General features: G+C 50.8%; 1 protein-coding gene across 1 annotated transcript in view; it reads right to left on the bottom strand.

The window, feature by feature from the left end:
* LOC144487092 (rab11 family-interacting protein 1-like) overlaps nt 1-18,297 on the bottom strand; it is a 46,543-nt gene extending 28,246 nt beyond the window's left edge. Inside the window, exons 1-2 of the mRNA XM_078205153.1 lie at nt 18,222-18,297; nt 13,942-14,325 (exon numbers count right to left, since the gene is read on the bottom strand). Of these exons, the coding sequence (XP_078061279.1) occupies nt 13,942-14,291 (350 nt within the window). The 5' untranslated portion in view covers nt 14,292-14,325; nt 18,222-18,297. The remainder of the gene's footprint in view (nt 1-13,941; nt 14,326-18,221) is intronic.
* Between the last annotated feature and the right edge of the window lie 1,342 nt (nt 18,298-19,639).

Raw genomic sequence — 19,639 nt, forward strand, 5'->3', positions numbered from 1 at the left:
AGTGTCCAAAGATGTGCGGGTTAGGTGGATTGGCCATGCTAAATTGCCCCTTGGTGTCCAAAGATGTGCTGGTTAGGTGGATTGGCCATGCTAAACTGACCCTTGGTGTCAGGGGGATTAACAGGGTAAATGTGTGGGGTTATGGGGATAGGACCTGGGTGGGATTGTGGTCGGTGCAGACTCGATGGGCCGAATGGCCTCCTTCTGCACTGTACGGAGAGGTTATCTCTGGTTACTGGGACTGGGGATTTCCTGCTCACTATCGCGTCGCCCACATTACAGAGGTGACTGCACTGCTGTATGCTTTGCAATGTCTGTGGTCACGAAAGGCAGGGCACAAATTTACTTTGTGGAGTTTAGTTTGATCTCTCCTGTAGTGGGTACCATGTTGGTCTGCTGACTGCCACAAGGATGGAGGGAGGGAGGGGTGCGGAGAGCGAGAGGCAGCAGTGCTAAGGGGTTGCCTCAGCATCCCTACCCAACTGGCTGTGTGCAAAATCTTTCTCGGGAGGAAGTTGTATGTATTTTGGGGCCAGCTGCTCTCGGTGTGTACTGTAAGCAGTGCACACTCAGCAAAGACTGTTTGCTGATAAACACGTGCATCCTTGCAGGCAGCAGGGAGAGGGTGCGGGTGTGTGAATCACATCTCCAGTCGAGCTCTTTGCTTCTGATACCCGAGACACGGCAACTCTTCAACCTCCGCTGCCGGATGCATCTCGGGGGTGCCTCTCCAGAACGGGGCCAGTGCTTCCCTTCCCACACCCGCTTACTCTCCAGCTGTGTTGCAGACTCATCTGGGAGTCGGAGAATCCCTACGGTGCAGAGGGAGGCCATTCGGCCCATCGAGCCTGCACGCTCAGCAACCCAACCCAGGCCCTATCTCCGTAAACCCCACATATTTACCCTGCTAATCCCCCTGACACTAAGGGGCAATTTAGCATGGCCAATCCACCTCACCTACACTCTTAGTGTCCAAAGATGTGTAGGTTAGGTGGATTGGCCATGCTAAATTGTCCCTTGGTATCCAAAGATGCGTAGGTTAGGTGGATTGGCCATGCTAAATTGTCCCTTGGTGTCCAAAGATGTGTAGGTTAGGTGGATTGGCCATGCTAAATTGTCCCTTGGTATCCAAAGATGCGTAGGTTAGGTGGATTGGCCATGCTAAATAGTCCCTTAGTGTCCAAAGATGTGTAGGTTAGGTGGATTGGCCATGCTAAATTGTCCCTTGGTGTCCAAAGATGTGTAGGTTAGGTGGATTGGCCATGCTAAATTGTCCCTTGGTGTCCAAAGATGTGTAGGTTAGGTGGATTGGCCATGCTAAATTGTCCCTTGGTATCCAAAGATGCGTAGGTTAGGTGGATTGGCCATGCTAAATAGTCCCTTAGTGTCCAAAGATGTGTAGGTTAGGTGGATTGGCCATGCTAAATTGTCCCTTGGTGTCCAAAGATGTGTAGGTTAGGTGGATTGGCCATGCTAAATTGTCCCTTGGTGTCCAAAGATGTGTAGGTTAGGTGGATTGGCCATGCTAAATTGTCCCTTGGTGTCCAAAGATGTGTAGGTTAGGTGGATTGGCCATGCTAAATTGTCCCTTGGTATCCAAAGATGCGTAGGTTAGGTGGATTGGCCATGCTAAATTGTCCCTTGGTGTCCAAAGATGTGTCGGTTAGATGGATTGGCCATGTTAAATTGTCCCTTGGTGTCCAAAGATGTGTAGGTTAGGTGGATTGGCCATGCTAAATTGTCCTTTGGTGTCCAAAGATGTGCAGATCAAAGGAATTAGCAGGTTAAATATATAGGGTTATGGGGATAGGGTGGGATTGGTGATCGGTGCAGGCTCGATGGGCCAAATGGCCTCCTTCTACAGTGCAGGGATTCTAGAATGAGATTGGTTCAATTCCGCACAGGGCTTCCATTCATACCGAGAACACGATATGGCTTCAACCCAGCTGACAGTGAAAAGTGGCCGTGACCACATCTACGGTATTGACCTTAGAACTTCCGACTTTTCCCGGAGTTTACCGCGCGCGGGCGTGCGCCACCACCAAGGCTACGTGGTTCCATGTCGAGATCCCAAACTGAGCCACACGAGAAGTACACACAGTCACCTGTGGCTTCAGCATCAAGACTTGCATTGGGATAGCACCTAGCCCCAGCTCAAAAACACCTCACAGCCAATAGAGGGCAGCCATCGAGACAGACGGCATCTGATTTGAGCACAGCAAGCTTCCCCCAGGTGCGAGGTGACTGGATGATCCGTTGCCAGGTTTGAGAGATAAATATGGACCGGGACACAGGGAGGAGGGAGAACTCTCTCGGTTCTTCCTTGCCCATGGGAATCTCTCTATTTCCATCTAAGATGGGGCCCTCCATTGAACACCTCAGCTGAACGAGAGGGCGTCTGACAGTGCAGTCCCAACCACTGCGTGACGGCGCCCCTTTGCCACTCCTGTGCGACAGCACACGTTACAAAACCTCAAGTGGTTCGCCCCCTCCCTCTCAGTTTGACAGCAATGCAGAGGTAAAAGTACTGAGAAATCCACAGAATTTACAGCACAGGCCATTCTGCCCCTCTAATTCCCACAGCTGTTTATGCCTCACACAGGTCCCCTGCCACCCCTGGGCATCGCCCACGCGCGTGCCCTCGATGCCACCCTCCTCCACAACAGCAGGCTTGCCCTCGACGCAATTCCTTCCCACGCCACGCTGGTGGCGTGCCAAAGACCCTGATCTTTGTGACGTGACCGGTAACGAGAATAGCTTAGTGGGCAAATCTCTCTCCCCTTAACTATAGGTGGCACAGTGGGTTAGCACTGCTGCCTCACAGCGTCAGGGACCCGAGTTCGATTCCCGGCTTGGGTCACCGTCTGGGCGGAGCCTGCACGTTCTCCCCGTGTCTGCGTGGGTTTCCTCCGGGTGCCCCGGTTTCCTCCCACAGTCCGAAAGACGTGCTGGTTAGGTGCTAAATTCTCCCTCGGTGTAACCCGAATAGGAGTGTGGCGACTCGGGGATTTTCACAGTAACCTCATTGCCGTGTTAATGTACGCCTACTTGTGACACTAGTTATGGGGAGGCGATGGCCTAGTGGTATTATCGCCGGACTATTAATCCAGAAACTCAGCTAGTGTTCTGGGGAACCCGGATTCGAATCCCGTCACGGCAGATGGTGGAATTTGAATTCAATAAAAAAAAAAATCTGGAATTAAGAATCTACTGATGACCCATTGTCGGAAAAACCCATCTGGTTCCCTTCAGGGAAGGAAATCTGCCGTCCTTACCCCGGTCTGGCCTACATGTGACTCCAGAGCCACAGCAATGTGGTTGACTCTCAACTGCACTCGGGCAACTAGGGATGGGCAATAAATGCTGGCCCAGCCGGCGACGCCCATGTCCCACGAATGAATAAACCAGTAAATAAGCTTGGGGATTTGAGTCCTAGGATTGGAATTCATCAGCAGTTTAATAGTGTTAGCTCAAAAGGTGAATATCATCTCTTGACAAGCTCAGCTATTTTCTCTGCATTGCCCCAGCTGTTGCAGATGTGCTCCTTGACATTTTGTACAGCGCAGGTTTTTCTCCCCCCCCCGCCCCCCCCGTCACTGATCTGATGATACCGGCCCCGTTATTAATTACGTGTGCCGTTTGGTGTGCCAGCCTCCTGTTCACCAGTTCCCTGACTCTTGCGTTTGTTTACACAGCAAGTCCTGGCGCTGTTTTCCACTGCACTAAACTGCAGGGAGCGGGCGGCACAGAGTGGGAATGCTGCCAACAAAACACAAACACGGCTCATCCGTGGCTTTCAACAGCCGGGGAGACCTTCTCAAACGGGCTCACAAAAACCTTCGAAACCAAATTAATCATTTCCCAACTGGTGACCTTTCACATTATATTTGAAACAAAAAAAAAAAAACCCCCGGTGGTACGCCCCCGCCCTCTCAGTATGACGGCAAGGTTCTGGGGGAATCCACAGACTTTACGGCACAGGCCATTCGGCCCATCTAATCCCCCGCAGCTGTTTATGCTTTCACACGGATCTCCTCCCATCCCATCAACACATCCTGCTCTTCCTTTCTCCCCAATCTCCCCACCTCCATTTCGTGGGAGGTTGGTTGGTTGGTTTAGCTCAGCTGGCTACACGACTGCCAACACCACGAGTTCATATTCCCGTACCGGCTGAGGTTATTCACAAAGGCCCTGCCTTCTAACTTGGGCTTCGGCACGGTGGCACGGTGGGTTAGCAAAGAACAAAGAACAATACAGCACAGGAACAGGCCCTTCGGCCCTCCAAGCCCGCGCCGCTCCCTGGTCCAAACTAGACCATTCTTTTGTATCCCTCCATTCCCACTCCGTTCATGTGGCTATCTAGATAAGTCTTAAACGTTCCCAGTGTGTCCGCCTCCACCACCTTGCCTGGCAGCGCATTCCAGGCCTCCACGACCCTCTGTGTAAAATATGTCCATCTGATATCTGTGTTAAACCCCCCCCCCTTCACCTTGAACCTATGACCCCTCGTGAATGTCACCACCGACCTGGGGAAAAGCTTCCCACCGTTCACCCTATCTATGCCTTTCATAATTTTATACACCTCTATTAGGTCACCCCCTCATCCTCCGTCTTTCCAGGGAGAACAACCCCAGTTTACCCAATCTCTCCTCATAACTAAGCCCTTCCATACCAGGCAACATCCTGGTAAACCTCCTCTGTACTCTCTCCAAAGCCTCCACGTCCTTCTGGTAGTGTGGCGACCAGAACTGGACGCAGTATTCCAGATGCGGCCGAACCAACGTTCTATACATCTGCAACATCAGACCCCAACTTTTATACTCTATATGCCTCACAGCGCCAGGGACCCGGGTTCGATTCCCAGCCTCGGGTCACTGTCTGTGCGGAGTCTGCACGTTCTCCCCCCGGGTCTCCGTGGGTTTCCTCCGGGCGCTCCGGTTTCCTCCCACAGTCCGAAAGACGTGCTGGTTAGGTGGATTGGCCATTGCTAAATTGCCCCTTGGAGTCAGGGGGACTAGCTAGGGTAAATACATGGGGTTATTGGGATAGGGCCTGGGTGGGATTGCGGTCGGTGCAGGCTTGATGTGCTGAATGGTCTCCTTCTGCACTGTAGGGATTCTATGATTCTATTTACCCAGTTTTCTTTGAACTGGATCTGTACAATTCGTCTCAACCATTCCCCATGGTATTGAGTTTCACCTTGTCAACACACACTGGGTTCCTCCTGAATCCCTCGTTAGATTTGATCATAACTATTTTATACTTCCGGGCCTCAACAAATGGTCTCTAGACAACTTTGCCCTCGGGTCATGGACTTATCAAAAACACTTTCTTTATTCATTCGTGGGACAAGGGCGTCGCTGGCTGGCCACCATTTATTGCCCATCCCTAGTTGTCCTTATTCAGAAGGCAGTTGAGAGTCAACCACTATTATGGGGGCGGCACGGTGGTTAGCACTGCTGCCTCACAGCGCCAGGGCCCCAGGATCGATTCCCGGCTTGGGTCACTGTCTGTGTGGAGTCTGCACCTTCTCCCCCGTGTCTGCATGGGTTTCCTCCGGGTGCTCCGGTTTCCTCCTACAGTCCGAAAGACGTGCTGGTTAGGTGCTAAATTCTCCCTCAGTGTAACCCGAACAGGAGTGTGGCGACTAGGGAAATTTCACAGTAACTTCATTGCCTCACTTGTGACTAATAAATAAACTACTTTTTTTACATTGCTGTGGCTCTGGAGTCACATGTAGGCCAGACCGGGTAAGGACAGCAGATTTCCATGTCAGCCACGACTTTCACCAACTTTTACAGATGCACCATAGAAAGCATTCTTTCTGGTTGTATCACAGCTTGGTCTGGCTCCTGCTCTGCCCAAGACCGCAAGAAACCACAAAGGGTCATGAACATAGCCTAGTCCATCACTCAAGCCAGCCTCCCATCCATCGACTCCGTCTACAGTTCCCGCTGCCTCGGGAAAAGCAGCCAGCATAATTAATGACCCCCACGCACCCCAGACATTCTCTCTTCCACCTTCTTCCGTTGGGAAAAAGATTCAAAAGTCTGAGGTCACGTACCAACCGACTCAAGAACAGCTTCTTCCCTGCTGCTGTCAGACTTTTGAACGGACCTACCTCGCGTCAAGTTGATCTTTCTCTGCACCCTAGCTGTGACTGTAACACTACATTCTGCAACCTCTCCTTTCCTTCTCTATGAACGGTATGCTTTGTCCGTAAAGCACGCAAGATTCATTGCATACTAATATATGTGACAATAATAAATCAAATAAAGGGCATTAGTGAGCCAGATGGGTTTTTCCGACAATGGTTTCATGGTCATCAGTAGATTCTTAATTCCAGATTTTTTTTTATTGAATTCAAATTCCACCATCTGCCGTGGTGGGATTCGAACCCGGGTTCCCCAGAACATTAGTTTCTGGATTAATAGGCTAGCGATAATACCACGAGGCCGTCACCTCCCCATCAGCCTGAGAAACAAGTTATTCCCCTCAAAACGGTCGAGATTCAGCCGACACTCCTGGTGATCGCAGAGGGTGCGTGGCATTTGGAATCCAGATCATAAACAGCCTCACAATCAAAGGCAGGTTTCATCTCTTGCTGGAAAACTAATTGAACCAAACTAAACGAACTGAGGGACCAAAGAAACAAAAAGAGGCTGCCCCTTAAAGGGGAAACGCCCCTCAACAAAGACAAATCGTAAAGGAAACAAAATGTGATTAAAGGGGGTCGATTAGGTTCCTGCGGTGCCCAACGAGCATGGAAGGCCTCAACGGTACCCATGGACACCGCATGCTCCTTCTCCAGGGCCACCCAGTTGCGAATGTAGCCACACTAGAGAGGCAGACTGTCAGGTCAGGTCAAGTAGGCACCACACACAAACCCCCCCACCGATCGCCCGCTGTCTGGATCTGTCTACGGCGAGTTTGGCCAAGCCCGGAAGCAGGTTCTCCCCCCCCCCCCCCCACCTCCCCTCACCGCACTGGGCACCCATAAACAAGGAGCTGAAGGACAAACTAAACTGCAAAAGGTTTAAGTATCCAAAAAGGGAGCGCAGCCTCAAACATCTGATTGTCCAAGGGTGGAGGGTGAAAGCTTATCGGGAGGAATGGTGATGAGCGACACAGTGGGTTAGCATTGCTGCCTCACAGCGCCAGGGACCCGGGTTCGATTCCCGGCCTCGGGTCACTGTCTGTGTGGAGTTTGCACGTTCTCCCCGTGCCTGCGTGGGTTTCCTCCGGGTGCTCCGGTTTCCTCCCACACTCCAAACATGTGCGGAAAAGGCGGATTGGCCGTGCTAAATTGCCCCTTAGTGTCAGGGGGACTAGCTAGGGTGTTACGAGGATAGGGCCATGTGTGGGATTGAGGTCAGTGCAGGCTCGATGGGCCAAATGGCCTCCTACTGCACTGTAGGGATTCAATTGTACAATTCTATGACTCCACAAGGCCACAAAAAGGGCCGGTGCAATGTGGTTGACTCTCATTTGCCCTCCAAGGGCAACTAGGGATGTGCGACCAATGCTGGCCCAGCCAGTGATGCCCGTGTCCCACGAATAAATAAAAATAAACATAGCTTGGTGTCTTATTCTATGATTCCTTTGCGAAAGCACCTTGCGATGTTACTATTCATTCATGGGACATGGTGTTGCTGGCTGGCTGGCTACCATTTATTGACTGTCCCCAGTTGCCCGAGGGTAGTTCATTGTTGTGGCTCTGGAGTCACATGATGTGGAGATGCCGGCGTTGGACTGGGGTAAACACAGTAAGGAGTCTCACAACACCAGGTTAAAGTCCAACAGGTTTATTTGGTAGCAAAAGCCACTAGCTTTCGGAGCGCTGCCCCTTCATCAGTTGAGTGGGAGTTCTGTTCACAGTTTAAGACATGTTTATCAAGTTTAAGACTTGATTACCTGTAAAGACTCGCATTCCAACCATTATTCTGTAAATTGAGTTTGTGTCTCTATATGCCCTGTTTGTGAACAGAACTCCCACTCACCTGATGAAGGAGTGACACTCCGAAAGCTCGTGCTACCAAATAAACCTGTTGGACTTTAACCTGGTGTTGTGAGACTGCTTACTGTGTCACATGTAGGCCAGACCGGGTAAGGACAGCAGATTTCCTTTCCTACAGGACATTAGTGAACCGGATGGGTTTTTCCAACAATGGTTTCATGGTCATCAGTAGATTCTTAATCCCAGATTTTGTTTGCTTAATAGAACCATAGAACCATAGAAAATTACAGCTCAGAAACAGGCCTTTTGGCCCTTCTTGTCTGCGGCCGAACCATTTTATGCCTAGTCCCACTGACCTGCACTTGGACCATATCCCTCCACACCCCTCTCATCCATGAACCCGTCCAAGTTTTTCTTAAATGTTAAAAGTGACCCCGCATTTACCACTTTATCCGGCAGCTCATTCCACACTCCCACCACTCTCTGCGTGAAGAGGCCCCCCCTAATATTCCCTTTAAACTTTTCTCCTTTCACCCTTAACCCATGCCCTCTGGTTTTTTTCTCCCCTAGCCTCAGCGGAAAAAGCCTGCTTGCATTCACTCTATCTATACCCATCAAAATCTTATACACCTCTATCAAATCTTATACACCTCTATCAAATCAATAATGAATTCAAATTCCACCATCTGTAGTGGGGGGATTCGAACCCGGCTCCCCCAGAACATTAGAACATGGAGAGACACAAAAGAATGGTCTAGTTTGGACCAGGGAGCAGCACAGGCTTGGAGGGCCGAAGGGCCTGTTCCTGTGCTGTATTGTTCTTTGTTGAGTTTGTGGATTAACAGTCTAGCGATAATACCACTAGGCCGTTGCCTCCCCTGTTGTTTGAGCACAATAAAGGCATCACGGAGGTACAAGTTGTTTCCGTCACCCCCACTTTGCTAGACTTTGTTGGTTGCCACGCCGAAGTCTCCTTCGAAAGGGAAGCAATTGTCTCCGAGGTATTTTGAGCTCTCTCTCTCTCTCTCTCTCGAGACAAAGTGGGAAAGGCACAATACAAGCACGCTACTTTTCAAGTCACAGCGAAACTTGACCAAAGCTCACAGAGCACTGCACATTGTGTGCGTGCCGGTGTCGATTACCCATTCCAGCTGGTGTGTGTGTGTGTCTCTTTCGGGGAGGTTCCTATTTGCAGCTTTCCAGCGAGCACACAATTAAAGCACAGCACAGAAACTCAAACACAACAAAAAGCAGGCCACCCAACACCAATCCCCTTTCACAGGGAGCACAACCGGGCACGTGGGTCACATTGCAAAACACCCCGTGGTTCAACTCCGCAGACCCGACAGACCCGCACCAAGAGAACTCCCTCTTTCTTGCTGACTGGCTCCCGGTCTAGCGACACTGGATCTTTAAAATTCTCATCCTCGTTCTCGAGTCCCTCCCTGGTCTCAGCTCTCCGTACGTCCTCCAACCTTCCGCGATCTCTGTGCTCCTCCAATCCCTTACTCCTCCAACATCTCTGCGCACCTCCAATTCCAAGCTCCCAGTCAAGCAACACCACGACACAGTGGTTAGCACTGCTGCCTCACAACTACAGGGACCCGGGCTTGGGTCACTGTCTGTGCGGAGACTGCACATTCTCCCCGTGTCTGCGTGGGTTTCCTCCGGGTGCTCCGGTTTCCTCCCACAGTTCAGAGACGTGCAGGTTAGGTTGACTGGCCGTTCTAAATTGCCCCTTAGTGTCCTGGGATGTCTATGTTAGAGGGATTATTAGCAGGGTAAATATGTGGGGTTTCGGGGATAGCGCCTGGGTGAGATTGTTGTTGGTGCAGACTCGATGGGCTCCTTCTGCACTGTAGGGTTTCTATGGACACTGGATTTTATAATTCTCATCCTTGTTTTCGAGTCCCGCCGTGGTCCCATCTCTCCGTACGTCCTCCAATCCCTTACTCCCAGTCAAGCGACATTAGATTTCTAAATCCTCATCCTTGTCCGAGTCCCTCCGTGGTCCCATCTCTCAGTATCTCCTTCAGCCTCCCACCCACGACCCTCCGACATCTCTGTGCTCCCCCAGTTCTGGCTTCTTGAACCACCCCTTACCCTTTCCCCCAATTTTAAAAATCGCTCCGCCATTGGTGGCCGAGCCTTCAGCTGCCAATCTTGTTGGCTAATCAAATAAACTGAGGTACAAAGTAAAGGGGGCAGCCCCTTAAAAAAAAGCGTTGGGGGGGGGTGGGAGGGGGAATCTCCCAAAAGACAAAGTGGAAAGGAAACAAAGTATCAAACCAAAACGGGATTAAACAGGGTCAATAATTCCCTGCGGTGCCCAACGAGCATGGAAGGCCTCAACGGCACCCGTGGACACCGCATGCTCACTTTCCAGGGATACCCTGCCACGCATGTAGCCACGCTGGAGGGGTCAGGTCAGACGGCCCCCCCTCAGCCGCTTGGACTTGTCTACGGACGTGCCTTCACTGCCTTGACCCTCAAGCTCTGGAATTCCCTCCCTACACCTCTCCCTCCATCCACAACGACACTCCTAAGATCCTTTGACCGAGCTTTGGGTCGTCTGTTTATGAGGCTCCTTACGCCGCATTGGGTAATTGTGTGTTTTATAATGCTCCCACAGACCACATTGCACTATGTATTTCTTTTACTCATTCCTGGGACATGGGCGTCGCTGGCTGGGCCCAGCATTTATTGCCCATCCCTAGTTGCCTGAAGGCAGTCGAGTGTCAACCACATTGCTGTGGCTCTGGAGTCACATGTAGGCCAGACCAGGGTAAGGACGGCAGATTTCCTTCCCTCAAGGGAACCAGATGGGTTTTTCCGACAATCAAAGAACAAAGAACAGTACAGCACAGGAACAGGCCCTTCAAGCCTGCGCCAACCATGATGCCTGCCTAAACTAAAACCGTATGCGCTTACGGAGCCCGTATCCTTCCATTCCCATCTTATTCATGTATTCGGCGAGTTGCCCCTTAAATGCCGCTATCGTACCCGCTCCCACCCCCTCCCCGGGCAGCGCGTTCCAGACATTCACCACCCTCTGTGTAAAAAACTTACCTCGCACATCTCCTCTAAACTTTTCCCCACGCACCTTAACCCCATGTCCCCGAGTATCGACAATGGTTTCATCAGGTAGATCCTTAATTCCAGATTACCTTTTTTTCTAGATTATCGAATTTAAATTCCACCAGCTGCCGTGGCGGGATTCGAACCTGGGTCCCCTGAACATTACCTGGATTGATAGTCTGTCAATCAGGTGCTGCGTGGATGGAAGATGTGTTTCTATTAATTTATTTCTGACAGTGCGTCGAGAATGAGGACTCATTAGAGATTACCCCCCACACCCCCTCTAAAGAACACCTTTAATTTAGGTCAATTCTGTTTTTAAGTCTCAGAACATGGAAATAAAAGTCCTCGTTTACATAAAATCAGTAGGTTTGATATCACACAGAACACCGGGCACACTCGCCCCTTGCAGCAAGCTCCCCGAGTCAGTGCAAACCGCTTCCCTCGGCTGCTCGGAGGCTTCTGGCGAGCGTCACAAATGTTGTCCGTTTGTAAATAAATAAATCCGGTCAGGCAACACCATCTCGCAGCCTCTCCGGCCTGTCTTTCGGGAGAGGCAGCGGCGAGCTGGCCTAACGTATTCCTAAAGGTTACCGTGCGTTAGCGAGTGCAGTTCACAGCTTCCTGTGTTGAGCACACATTCACTTCCTTTCAGACGGTGGTTCGCCGCGTTTTTGGAGACCAATGGGCGGATGTGTGTTTTTTTCTTGCCTCCACCTTGGGATTCAACTTTCATCTCAATCAGGATTACTTCTAACCGACAACCTTCAAACTGGACTGAAATAGTCCTCCACGCTCACGGAAAGTTTCTGCTGTCTGAGTCATAAATCTCCCTCACCCACAAGACAAAGGGAACTCGGTCTTAGAATCACAGAATCCCTCCAGCGCAGGAGGCGGCCATTTGGCCCATCGCGTCTGCACCGACCACAATCCCACCCAGGCCCCATTCCCGCAACCCCACATATTTACCCTGCTAATCCCCCTGGCACTTTCAATTTATGGTGGCAAATCCACCTAACCCGCAGATCTTCGGACTGTGGGAGGAAACCGGAGCACCCGGAGGAAACCCACGCAGATACGGGGAGAATGTGCAGACTCCGCACAGACAGTGACCCAAGGCCAGAATCGAACCCGGTTCCCTGGTGCTGTGAGGCAGCAGTGCTAACCCACTGTGCCACCGTGTCTTGGAAAATGATAATTCCGTTTCAGTTCTATAGGGGCAGCACAGTGTTTAGCACAGCTGCTGGGGACCCGGGTTCGATTCCCGGGTCACTGTCTGCGCGGAGTCTGCACGTCCTCCCCAGTTCTGCGCGGGTTTCCTCCGGGTGCTCCAGTTTTCTCCCACACTCCAAAGATGTGCAGGTTAGGTGGATTGGCCATGCCAAATTGCCCTTTCGTGTCTGAAGGTGTATAGGCTAGGTGGATTGGCCATGCCAAATTGCCTCTTCGTGTCTGAAGGTGTATAGGCTAGGTGGATTGGCCATGCCAAATTGCCCCTTCGTGTCTGAAGGTGTATAGGCTAGGTGGATTGGCCATGCCAAATTGCCCCTTAGTGTCTGGAGGTGTATATAGGTCAGGTGGATTGGCCGCGTATGGGGTCACAGGGATAAGGCGGAGAGTGTGCTTGGATAAGATACTCTGTCAGAGAGTCAGTGCAGACTCGATGGGCCGAATGGCATTCTTCTGCACTGTACTGACTTTATATTCGAACAGATTCTCCCTCCCCCAACACCACCAAGCAACATACAACAGAAATCAGCTTGCACAGCGCAACTGGGATTGTTGAACTCTTGCCTGTACAAGGTCTACCTTGGCCTCCCATGTCGAAACAAGAATCTGGTGTTGGCCAACTGAAAACCTTTGACTTAACTTGGATCAGGACAGCACAGCGTGCAAACTATCCAACACCTCACTGAGAGATCAGTGCACAGAACTCACGCAGTCCAAACCTCATTCCTTCTCGCCTGACCGTGGGGGGCGTGGACTAATTTATAGTTTGGGACCTCTCACGCCCAGCAAGAACCCGCAAGCAAATTCAAATGCCCACACGAGTCGGCAGCCATTTAAATGCAGGAACGAAGCTTCACGGGCACTCCCTCAAAGTTGGACCTCCACCTCCTCCCCCCCCCAGACATTACTGAACCTGCCCCTTTCCCAAGGTTCGAAACACCCTCCCTCGCTGGGTGAGTAGCCCTCAGCAAGTAGGCCAGACTGAAAACTATGGTCGGGCAACTTAAAGTTTAAAGCTTTTTTTAAAAAAAAGTGTCACAAGTAGGCTTACATTAACACTGCAATGAAGCTACTGTGAAAATCCCTGAGTCGCCACACTCCTGTTCGGGTACACTGAGGAAGAATTTAGCACCTAACCAGCACGTCTTTTGGACAGTGGGAGGAAACCCACGCAGACACGGGGAGAATGTGCAGACTCCGCACAGACAGTGACCCAAGCCGGGAATCGAACCCAGGTCCCTGGCGCTGTGAGGCAGCAGTGCTAACCACTGCGATGCTGCCTCACCACACCACATCTGGCCTGAATCGCTTGTGGGACAGATCAGAGGAGCGTGCCATACCCTCTCCCTTGACCTGAACCGCTTGTGGGGCAGATCAGAGGAGCATAAGACCTCACTGGCACAGCTCCTGCCCTCCTCGGGTACAGAAAGGCTTCAAAGTATTCCCACTCTCAAACTAGGCCCTTGGTTGGCACGGAACACGTGCTTTGCTCGCTGCTGGCTCCAAGGCCATTCACTTCAGGGATAGTATCAATCCGGCAAGACACACGGAAAAGTACTTTTTTTTCCCCTTTGCGAAACAATGAAATTTACAGCAGGGACGGGGAGTGAAAACAAAGGGAGTTGGATGTACCTAGTTTGCCATATCGGAGGTCACGGACGAATTAAGTGACTTACCCCACTTTGTTCCTGGTCTTGCTCTCGTACAGCTCATTCAAGTTGACTGCCACCTGCCCCAGGAACTTGTCCAGCCCCACCAGGGCGCGATGCATAACGATGAGGTAGAGGGTGCACTTCTCCTGATTGGCCGACTGCAGTGCCGGCAACTCGAATTCGGCCTCCTCCCGCCACAGCGGCGCGCCACTCTTCTCTGCCACCGAACTGGAGAACTTCTCCTTGCCCAGCTGCATGATGGCGTAGGCATCATTGGTGCCATCCTTGCCCTTGCTTCGTAGGCCCCTGGCTCGGATCACCACCACCTTGACGTGGGTCGGGTACCACTTCTGGCTCTGTGCCAACAAGGACATGTTGGCTCCCCCAGAGCGAGAAATAAATAAATCGCTGAAAGGCAACAAATAAAAAACTCAGAATCACGGGACGGTCCGAAGGAAGATCCTTTTTAAACCCCCCCCAAGAAGCCATTTTGAAATTGCGAGCGACGAAACAAAATTATTCCCAGACCCCAAAAACGTCACGTTTCAGAACCGCATTGGACCCAAAAACATTCAGAATTTTATTTAAGGCAAATAATGGGTGGCACGGTGGTTAGCACTGCTGCCCCACAGCGCCAGGGACCCGGGTTCGATTCCCGGCTTGGGTCACTGTCTGTGTGGAGTCTGCACGTTGTCTGCGTGGGTTTCCTCCGGGTGCTCCAGTTTCCTCCCACAGTCCGAAAGACGTGCTGGTTAGGTGCTAAATTCTCCCTCAGTGTAACCCGAACAGGAGTGTGGCGACTAGGGGATTTTCACAGTAACTTCATTGCAGTGTTAATGTAAGCCTTACTTGTGGCTAATAAATAAACTTTTAAAAAAGTTTCAGAATTATTTGAGACAAGGAAATTTAGAATTGAATCGAAATAAAGAAAATTAGAATAAAAATTTTCAAAATTGAATTGAGACGCGAGATATTTAGAACAAAGAACTAAGAGAATTATAGCACTGAACAGGCCCTTCGGCCCTCCAAGCCTGCACCGACCATGCTGCCCAACTTAACTAAAACTCCCTACCCTTCCAGGGACCACATCCCTCTATTCCCATCCTATTCATGTATTTGTCAAGCTACCCATTAAAAGTCACTATCGTATCCGCTTCCACTACCTCCCCCGGCAGCGAGTTCCAGGCACCCACCACCCTCTGTGATCAGGGGTCAGTGCTGGGATCTTTGCTATATATAGATTTGGAGGAAAATGTAACTGGTTTGATTAGTGCGTTTGCGGACGACACAAAGGTTGGAGGAGTTGCGGATAGTGATGAGGACCATCAGAGGATACAGATCGGCTGGAGACTTGGGTGGAGAGATGACAGGTAGAATTCAATCCAGACAAATGTGAGGTAATGCATTTTGGAAGGTCTAATACAAATAGGAAATATGCAGTAAATGGCAGAACCCTGAAGAGTATTGATAGGCAGAGGGATCTGGGTGTGCAGGTACACAGGTCACTGAAAGTGGCAACGCAGGTAGTCAAGAAGGCATACGACATGCTTGCCTTCATCGGCCGGGGCATTGAGTTTAAAAATTGGCAAGTCATGTTGCCCTCTTTTTAGGTCAAACCAAATAAACAAACTCAGATTAAGTCAGGAAGAGGGGGAACAGCCCGAACAAAAATCAAAGTAGAAAGGAAACTTAAAAACATCAAATTAAAATGTGATTGTCAGGGTCAATAACGCACCCCAACCCCTGCGGTGCCCAACGGGCGCGGAAGGCGTCAACCGTGCCCGTGGACACCGCATGCTCCCTCTCCAGGGACACCTGGCCGCGGTAGAGGGGCAGACAGTCAGGATGGACGGCCCCCTCGATCGCCCACTGCCTGGACCTGTAAATGGTGCGTTTCACCAGGCCCAGGAGCAGGTTCACGAGGAGGTCGCCATCCCGACCCTCCCCTCTCCGCACCAGGTGTCTGTAGATCAGGAGCGTGGGACTGAAGTGCAAACAAAACACCAATAAAAGGTTCTTTAGGAAAACAAAAAGGGAGTGCAGCCTAAGACACGAGACATAGACATGGTCCACGGTCTCCACAGCTTTATAGAACCTTAGTTAGGCCGCACTTGGAATATAGTGTTCAATTCTGGTCACCACACTACCAGAAGGATGTGGAGGCTTTGGAGAGGGTACAGAAAAGATTTATCAGGATGTTGCCTGGTATGGAGGGCATTAGCTATGAGGAGAGGTTGGAGAAACTTGATTTGTTCTCACTGGAACAACAGAGGCTGAGGGGCAACCTGATAGAAGTCTACAAGATTATGAGGGGCATGGACAGAGTGGATAGTCAGAAGCTTTTTCCCCAGGACGGAATAGTCAATTACTAGGGGGCACAGGTTTAAGGTGCGAGGGGCAAGGTTTAAAGGAGATGTACGAGGCAGATTTTTAAAACATTTTTAGAATTAGGATTTTTTAAAACACACAATTAAAAAGACCGACCAAAGAAATTAGGAATGAGGTTTAAGACAATAAATATTTTTGGAATTAAGATTTTTTAAAATAATTTAAAAGGCCAAAGAAATCAGAACTGAAGCTGGAGATGAGATATGTCTTTAGAATTTAAGCTTTTAAAAATTATAATTAAAATTAGAAGAGTTGGGACAAGAAATATTTATGGAATTTAAAAATTTTTTTAAAGAATTAAAAGTTAAAAATTAGAATCAAGTTAAGATGAGAAACACTTTTTGAATTAACGTTTTTAAAAACTCCAATTAAAAGACTGAAGAAACTCGAATGAATTTGAGACCAAAAAAAAATTTAGAATCAAAATTAACAGTTGTCAAGCCAAAAAAAAGCTCTCAGAGTTAAACAGAAACAAGATTAAAAACTGAGAACAACCAAAGAGAGAAAATTAGTTGAGACACTTTTCGGATCAGTTGGGGGGCAAACAGACACCTTTCGCATCAGTTGGGGGGCAAACAGACACCTTTCGCATCAGTTGGGGGGCAAACAGACACCTTTCGGATCAGTTGGGGGGCAAACAGACACCTTTCGGATCAGTTGGGGGGCAAACAGACACCTTTCGGATCAGTTGGGGGGCAAACAGACACCTTTCGGATCAGTTGGGGGGCAAACAGACACCTTTCGGATCAGTTGGGGGGCAAACAGACACCTTTCGGATCAGTTGGGGGGCAAACAGACACCTTTCGGATCAGTTGGGGGGCAAACAGACACCTTTCGGATCAGTTGGGGGGCAAACAGACACCTTTCGCATCAGTTGGGGGGCAAACAGACACCTTTCGCATCAGTTGGGGGGCAAACAGACACCTTTCGCATCAGTTGGGGGGCAAACAGACACCTTTCGCATCAGTTGGGGGGCAAACAGACACCTTTCGCATCAGTTGGGGGGCAAACAGACACCTTTCGGATCAGTTGGGGGGCAACCAGACACCTTTCGGATCAGTTGGGGGGCAACCAGACACCTTTCGGATCAGTTGGGGGGCAACCAGACACCTTTCGGATCAGTTGGGGGGCAACCAGACACCTTTCGGATCAGTTGGGGGGCAACCAGACACCTTTCGGATCAGTTGGGGGGCAACCAGACACCTTTCGGATCAGTTGGGGGGCAACCAGACACCTTTCGGATCAGTTGGGGGGCAACCAGACACCTTTCGGATCAGTTGGGGGGCAACCAGACACCTTTCGGATCAGTTGGGGGGCAACCAGACACCTTTCGGATCAGTTGGGGGGCAAATAGACACCTTTCGGATCAGTTGGGGGGGAAAATGGACACCTTTCAGATCAGTTGGGGGGCAAACAGATACCTTTCGGATCAGTTGGGGGGCAAATAGACACCTTTCGGATCAGTTGGGGGACAAACAGACACATTTCACATCAGTTGGGGGGCAAATAGACACCTTTCGGATCAGTTGGGGGGCAAATTGACAACTTTTGGATTAATTGGAGAGGCAAATGGACACCTTTTGGATTAGTTGTGGGGCAAAAAGACATCTTTCGAATGAGTTGGGGGGCAAATAGACGGGTTTAGGATAAAAGAAGAAAGACCCCCTTCCCTGCCCAGAAATGTGGAATGATGTGAGAGGGGCAGAGAAAAGGGACATTTGAAGAAGCTTGCGCAAGCAAGGTGCGAGTTAGCAATTGGACACCGTCCAATATCTCTCAGGGAAGCAGAGCCCAGAGTGAGAACTCGAACTGAGCGCAGTTTGGAGTCAGGAGGTGGCGGGTCTCGAACCGTCCCCCCCCCCAACACTTGGAGTATGAGGTGGGGGGCGCCCACACCTCACCTGTGCTGCCCTTACCTGCCCGCCTGGCCGGCCGGAGCCGCTGCTGCTGCTACTCCCGCACTCGCTACTTTCCCCCAACACCTTTGGCTACATTGACTCACAGAAGCCGAGAGCCCGCCTCCCCTCCAACCCTACTGGCCCTCCCGCCTGCCCATCAAACCCTCCCCCTCCCTCCCATTGGCCTCCTCCACACGCCCATCAAGGCTAACCCCGCCCCTCTCCCCCCAGCTGGCCCCGCCCCCTAGCAACAAGGATGATGTCATGGGACAATGATCCCATTTTGGGAGGTGGAGGGGGGGGGAAGTGGGGTGGTTGCTGGGCGATGACTCTCCAACAGCTGATAGTCAAGTGACCTTATTTCACTTTTATTTCTCTTTTAATTCACACCCTCCCCCTGCTTCACACAACTTAAAGCTGGTGTTTGGTGTCATTTATTAGTCCGTCAGACATACGTCCATCAAAGATGTGTGGGTTAGGGGGATTGGCCATGCTAAATTGTCCCCTAATGTCCAAAGATGTGTAGATTAGGTGGATTGGCCATGCTAAATTGTCCCCTAATGTCCAAAGATGTGTAGATTAGGTGGATTGGCCATGCTAAATTGCCCCTTAGTGTCCAAAGATGTGTAGATTAGTGGATTGGCCATGCTAAATTGTCCCTCAGTGTTACAAGACGCGTAGGTTAGTAGGATCAACTATGCTAAATTACCCTTTAGTGTCCCAATATGTGTACATTAAGTGGATTGGCCATTCTAAATTGCCTTTTCGTGTCCAGAGATGTATAGATTAGGTTGATTGGCCATGCTAAATTGCCCCTTAGTGTCCAAAGATGTGCGGGTTAGGTGGATTGACCATGCTAAATTGCCCCTTGGTGTCCAAAGGTGTGCGGGTTAGGTGGATTGACCATGCTAAATTGCCCCTTAGTGTCCAAAGATGTGCAGGTTAGAGGGATTAGCCATGCTAAATTGCCCCTCAATGTCAAAAGCCCCTTAGTGTCAGGGGGACTAGCAGGGTAAATACGTGGGGTTACCAGGACAGGGTCCAGTGGGATTGTTTTCCTTGCCGACTTGATGGGCCGAATAGCCTCCTCTGCACTGTAGGGATTCTATGATCACCTCCATAGGCCCGTCGAGGGCACGTGCTTTCCCCCTGGGCCGCCTCCGAATTTCCAACAGCCCGCTGAACAGGTTCCGTCGCCTTTCCCCGAGGTCTCGTTTCCCCGTGCGCACCGGAAGGTGCCGCTAGCCACACCTGAGCTCGCCCCCCCCCCCCACCCCCGCTTTGCGTGCAGGGGTCACAGGCTGGTGGCACAGAGCTGTCGGAGGGGCTCCTCTGGCTCTGCCATTCCCCATCGCTCGCGTGGAAACGCAGGAAAGGCTTACCGCGCGACAGAAGCCGGCATTGGACTCCTCATGGAAGGAAGGGTGGACTTGCGT

The sequence above is a fragment of the Mustelus asterias genome, unplaced genomic scaffold (genome assembly GCF_964213995.1).
Source record: "Mustelus asterias unplaced genomic scaffold, sMusAst1.hap1.1 HAP1_SCAFFOLD_587, whole genome shotgun sequence".
Taxonomy (NCBI): domain Eukaryota; kingdom Metazoa; phylum Chordata; class Chondrichthyes; order Carcharhiniformes; family Triakidae; genus Mustelus; species Mustelus asterias.